Source organism: Gadus morhua, chromosome 11, assembly GCF_902167405.1.
Source record: "Gadus morhua chromosome 11, gadMor3.0, whole genome shotgun sequence".
In the NCBI taxonomy this organism is placed as follows: Eukaryota; Metazoa; Chordata; class Actinopteri; order Gadiformes; family Gadidae; genus Gadus; species Gadus morhua.
Window position 1 is genome coordinate 17,977,751 of NC_044058.1, and position 6,085 is coordinate 17,983,835.

The 6,085-nt window shown below is 48.0% G+C and overlaps 1 protein-coding gene across 6 annotated transcripts in view; it reads right to left on the bottom strand.

Annotated features, from left to right (window-relative positions):
• Positions 1-6,085, bottom strand: part of adgrb1a (adhesion G protein-coupled receptor B1a) — a 78,526-nt gene that overhangs the window by 26,436 nt on the left and 46,005 nt on the right. For 4 of the 6 annotated variants that reach the window (XM_030371002.1, XM_030371004.1, XM_030371003.1 and 1 more), the window contains exons 6-14: positions 5,793-5,972; positions 4,885-5,049; positions 4,494-4,658; positions 4,189-4,290; positions 3,999-4,105; positions 3,412-3,606; positions 3,196-3,264; positions 2,513-2,621; positions 1,530-1,673 (exon numbers count right to left, since the gene is read on the bottom strand). In XM_030371002.1, coding sequence (XP_030226862.1) covers positions 1,530-1,673; positions 2,513-2,621; positions 3,196-3,264; positions 3,412-3,606; positions 3,999-4,105; positions 4,189-4,290; positions 4,494-4,658; positions 4,885-5,049; positions 5,793-5,972 — 1,236 coding nt within the window. The remainder of the gene's footprint in view (positions 1-1,529; positions 1,674-2,512; positions 2,622-3,195; positions 3,265-3,411; positions 3,607-3,998; positions 4,106-4,188; positions 4,291-4,493; positions 4,659-4,884; positions 5,050-5,792; positions 5,973-6,085) is intronic. The other 2 variants (XM_030371005.1, XM_030371001.1) reach the window with 1 other exon arrangement.

The following is a 6,085-nucleotide window of genomic DNA, read 5'->3' on the forward strand; positions in this document are numbered from 1 at the left end:
CAGGATCACACAGGCCCCCTCTGGATAAATGTCGTTCATATCGCATATGAGCACTTCGACGGCTGTGGAGAAATGCGATCCTCCGTAGCCACGGAGGATTGCAGTCGCATACTTACGGCATCGATAGGAGGGGGCGCTGTCAGCAGACTATTATCTAGACAAATTATTAGCAAATTTCAATCGGACAATTTGACCACAGAGTTAGAAAGGGCGTATCGCGCTTCTGCCTTCTCACACCGCGAGACAGGATCGTGGCTTTGAGTATCGCGATTTTCGGTTTGATACGCGTATCGTTACAGCCCTAGTGCGTGTGCATGTGTATTAATCAAATTGAATGGAAACATGTTCAGCCAATGCCGCGCTGACCGTCAGGTGTCAACAGGTGTCAGTGTTAAATATCTATTTGTGTGTTCGACGGGTGACGGCCGGCGCTATCAAGCCAACCGCTTCAACACACACACACACAGCTCCGAGAGTGCACTCATGCATGAACTTCTGTCCCAGTGGTCTCTCTCTCTGTCGTGCTCTACCAAGGATGTTTGCCTGAATTCCGTTATCCAGCGCTTACAGAAGAGACAGCCCGAGTGCCATTTGAGCCCTTGGAGCCCGGCGGGTCTGTACAATGCGTCAGGCGGGCGAGTGATAAGCTTGACAGGCTGCTTATGTCTCCGCAGCCACGGAGACGAGTCTCCCAGCTGGGAGGAAAATGGCAGCTAATTGCCACTGATTGGCGCCTGTTGACTCCTGATTAGGAGTGACGGGCTAATTATCATGCGGCATAGGTGAGAGGGGCCGCCCGGAGCCGTGAGAATCATCCCAGGTGCCAAACAATCCGCCGGTAAATGCTCGGAACTAGGTTGCAATACTTTAGTTTGTTTTATCTTTTCTCTCGAGTCCCACATATTGTCTGAGGCCAACTTCTGTGACCAGGTTTTGAATTCTGGCCTGTAGTCTAGTCTGGGGGTGATGATGATGTTGGACTCCAAGACCAGAAGGGTTGTTGGCCCGATCCCCAATGTCCCCAGGCTACCTGTTGGCATCACTGTGCAAGATACGTAGCTCTTCTACTTAAAGGTGCTGTCGGTGGGATTTAAGAGCTGTAATTTGCGTGCAATTAGTTTGAAATGGCATAGCCATCCATCAGCTATTAGTGAGTGAAATGCTCTGTGATATCATCTTTTTCAAGTTAACTGCGCCTGCCTCTGTATGAGCTCATTTAGATTAAAGACTGCTCTTGGCTCATTCCTGAACCATCAGGGCATCTCTTCCCTGATTGGTTTGGGGAAATCCATCTCACCTGTCAATCACAGGTGCGGTAATGCGGTACTACATAATACGTACGTTTGACGTTTTCTTTCAAAAATTGCAATCTTCGGCTCTTTTCCCTCTGCTCGTTCTGTTTACAACCCGACTCCTAAATCCTACCTATGCAGCCGGGTTCCTAAATACAAATCACTTTAAGTCGCTTCAGATAACAGTGTCTGCACAATGACTCAGGTGGCAGAAGTAAGCAGTGGTGCTGAACCCACCTGGCTTTCCGTTGGAAAGAATGTTCTTGGAGATGGTGACTCTGTCCTCTGAGCTGCGTGCCCAGTCCACCATGCCCCTCCAGCCCTTCATGGGGAAGCTGATGTCCGCATTGCCCATCACCGGGCGCTTGTGGATGCTAAGCACTGTGGTAGAGAGACAGGTTCCAGAGAGACATAGAAATTATTTTCAGTGTTTCATTCATGACTAGTCATACTGTGTATAAAGATACGTGCACACTCTTGTTATAAATGTTCTGTTTTTCAATTGCTAGTACTGTACAGTTTCCCCCCGCTGTATCTTGTATTCTTAGAGATAGACTAGACAGATTGGTAGATATATAGATAGACAGATAAATGATCAGATGGATGTATGAATAGATCCGATGCGATCGGGACAGATGTTTGCCAGGCCTCTGTGCATGCAGTGTGTGGGTGGGAGTTTTTTACAAAGTTAACAAAGGGACTCAGGGGTCAAATGCTGGTACACCCGTGTTTGACAGCGTGGGTGGCTAGTTGGCTCCAGACAAGCGAACTGGCATAGCTATTAATAGGCCATCAGTCCCCCATTACCCGTCGCTGTCAGTAGCTGTCTACCTACTCAAACCCAACACTGTTTATCTCCATGCCAGCAAGGTCAAGCAAATCAACTGTGCTCACCACAAACTTTATTTTTCCTTGGTTGTACTCAGGGGTAAAATGATTTGTTATTGGACTCAAGCAACAACATCTAGTCATTGTGAATCAATAAGCAGTCGCATTCCCATGAACTTGTCAATTCATATCCATCCTTTGCTATGGCAATAGCCTCTAGGCAGTATTGCCTTGTGCATATGTGTTTCTCGGATATTTCACATGTAACATATTCTGAATGAAAATAAACATGAATATGGCAGAACCTTCCATATAAAAGGTAAAACAGGTAAAGCAGGGCAGCCTTATTATAATATAATAATAATAAATACTGTGATAAGCAGACAGCCCACCTAGGTTTTCGGTGACCTCGTACATGTCCTGGAAGTCTTTCATCCTCAGGCCGATGACGTCCACAAAGTCCTCGATCAGACGAAAGAGCTCCTTGATGTTGGGACCAAGCTGGAACAGATTGGAGTATTTTTGGGTACTTTGGTAAAAAACCCTAACTACCACGAGATCTTGGTTAACACACAGACTCATTCTTCTAATTGTGTCATTCTGTTTCCAATTATGACCAGGAAACGAGTCATGTGGCGGCCCCTTTGGTTTGGTTAAATTTAATAAAAGATTTCATTCATTATTGTTCTTGATAGATGACAATGCATCAACTTTGTTCCCACATGCATCATTTGTCCTGATGTGGCTCCTGAGCCAGTGTGTGAGGCCCCCTAGAGCCAGTCAGCGGACACACACTTCACTAAGGCAAGCATGGGCAAACAGCAAGCTAGAGCGTGGTGACTATGGGCTGCTGAATAGATTCATTAAGTAATTAAGCATGCTACACCAGCCGGATCGCTTTGCCGATGGCTTTGTAAGAATCTAAATTTAAATAATCTTTTATTTTTTATTTGTCCCTCCATTTACTTAGGCACACACCAAGGACATTCTGAACCTTCGTCTAAGCGTGTCTTAGTCCTCTGCCAAGGGGAAGATGTGTGAGTGAGAGAGATGAAGAGGTGTATAGCGCCCTCACCAGCTGTGCCTCTTCCCATCTCTCCCGGTTCTCCTCCATCAGCAGGTTACTAACGGACTGGACAAAGTTCTGAAAAGCAACACAACTGATCAGGCGTGGTCGGGTGGTGAGTGGACTTAGGAGACATAAAGCGCAGTTCACTGAAATCTGAAATGTAAATAATGAAGGTAAATTCGTATCATAATATCTTCTGTTCTCTCGGTCCTGCACACCTACCCGCATGTCAGCGGTGCTGGGGCTGTAGTAGGCCCTTCGGAAGATCTCGGTCATGTTCTTCAAGACGTCTACTATGGCCAGCAGGTCGCCACTGTAGCTGGTCCCGTCACTGGATGTCACCCTCAGCTTAGTCATCACCTCTGAAACTCCATCTCCCACGAGGCCCCGCTGTGCCTTTGACAAGTGTTCCCGAGTCTGACAGAAGGGAGCGGGATCAATTAGCCTTTAGGACCATCGCTCTGGGGGGACACCGATTGGCTTGCTGAGGGCTCATTTTACAGCTTTGTTTCATCTTATGAGCAAACATCTTCTTTCTTTTTTGTTGCTGCATTTCCCTTGAGAGAATCCGGAGCTATAGCGATGTCAGCATAATAAAAAGCCATTTGAAAACAACAACCACCTGTTGAGCTTTTCAAAAACCGACTGCAACAGAACCGGTGTTCTCCCAAATAGCATGCTGTGCTATTCACATGAGAACAGTCAAGCCAGCTCAACAATTACGTATATAATACAGACACTTAATGACTCATTGCATTGTTGGGTCAGTCACCTGACTCACACATGCCAGAACCCCTCTCCCTTCTTACCAGAGTTTGAATGCTACGGTAATCATTCGATATGCACTTCATAAAAGTCGGATTCTCCCAGTAGGCGATGCCTTCCTCGTCGAGCGAGCAACGGCGCAAGATGAGTCCTGTAGGGAGAAGATGACGAAGTGTTTAGAGCAGAGGTCGCCCTTCTGCCGGATGACATAACAGAGGGCCGGGGGTCACTCACCCATCGCGTTGGGCGGGCAGCGAACCGCGGCGGTCTCGCCGGCGGTGGTCATCTTCCACACCACGTTGGAGAAGTTGTCCTCCCCGCATATCTCGTGAGGTTCTACATGCGGAACGGGTGAGAAGGGATGCAGAGGATACATACTTTAAAGTTCTCTCCCTTTCCAACATCTGTCCGTCCGTCTGTCCGTCCGTCCGTCCGTCCGTCCGTCCGTCCGTCCGTCCGTCCGTCCGTCCGTCCGTCCGTCCGTCCGTCCGTCCGTCCGTCCCTCCCCCCACCGCACAGTGACTCAGCAGGGGTCCTACCAGGGCACCTCTTCTCGTTGCACTGCCGGACCTCCTCCTGCTCCCCAGGGCAGGGCTGACCCCCGAAGATGGGCCCAGAGCAGACCCTCTGTCTCTGCTGGCTACCGCCCCCGCACGTCTTAGAACAGCCGGTCCACAAGGTCCACGGCTGCCATTTTCCATCCACTGTAACCAGAGGCCGTATGTTGTGATGATAGGTCATGAATGTACAAGTTTGAGGCAATGCAAGTTAATTAATATAGCAGTAATAAAAGTAATGCAATGTTCTTTACGACCAAATAACCCGCCCCCCCCTCCAAAAAACAATAAATGGTTGTTGGTGAGCGTTTTTAAAATCAATTTTTCGGGGAATTCGAAGAGCAGATCTGTCTTCGCCGCGCTCCCTCGTTACCTGGACAGTCGCCAAGGAAGCAGTCCACTGTCTCCAGCCAGCCTCCGTGGCACTCGGACCCCCCGTAGGAGGGCCCGTTGCACTCCCGCGTGCGCTGGGTGGTCCCGTTGGAGCAGGTCGTGGAGCAGGAGCTCCAACTGGACCACTCGTTCCACACGCCATCCACTGAGCAGGCACAGGGATGGAAGGAGACAACGATTTAACGCAAAGCGAGCCAAGGAGGCATGGTGCATTATTCACATGGGGGGTATTACAACTGATGAACTCTCCATTTGAATTAGCTGATTTGCCCACCAGAGGGGAAAGATACAACTTGCAATGTAATTGCCTTCAAACATAAACAGTTGGATGGATGGAGTATGGATTTGCTTCATTTCATGTGTCGATATGCTATGTACTGTTTTAATGTGACTGTGGTCAAAAGCACATTTCTGCTCCAGGCTGGACAATAAAGTCATATTCTATTATATTCTAACTGTTGTAATCCCTGGTGTGTTGGCTGTTTGGAATGACTGTTTCTTGACCTTATAGCACATTTTGCGTTTTTCATTTTTGTACCCCTTTTTTGAAACATTATCATCGTGAGGGTTTAGTTTGAAAGGGTGTAGTCCAAATATAAACTAAGAATATAATATAGAAAAATCAGTCATAACGACTTAAGAAAAACACTTTTGTCTTTAATATGAATTCACAATAGGGAACCCCATTCATAATGCCTCTCAGCTCATTTCACAATGCAACTCTACCTCACTGTTCCTTGCTCAACACTGAATGAATATGAATGTAATCTCAAAATCTCTCAAAAGAAATCAACTCTTTGAGTACAAAACTGTGTGTCAAGCTGTGTGGCATGAAAAAGACCAATTATGAACCCAATTCTCAAAATAGCCAAGAAAACGATTCCTTACCTGGACAAACCGCAATGTTGCAGAACTTGTTCTGTTTGTCCGGTCCTGGACAGGGGTCTCCCCCAAACTGTGGGGGCTTACAGGAGCGTGTGCGTTCCCGGTGGCCCCGTCCACAGGTGGAGGAGCACAGGCTCCAGGGTGACCACTCGTCCCAGACTCCGTGCACTGCAATCAGAGCGGCTAGGGTATGATTTATAGACAGAAAGACACAGACGAAGCTGCGAGGCAGCGATGCACAGCCTTCACCATGCTGGTTGTTTGTACATGGGGCTCAGAGGTCGCCACAGCGGCCT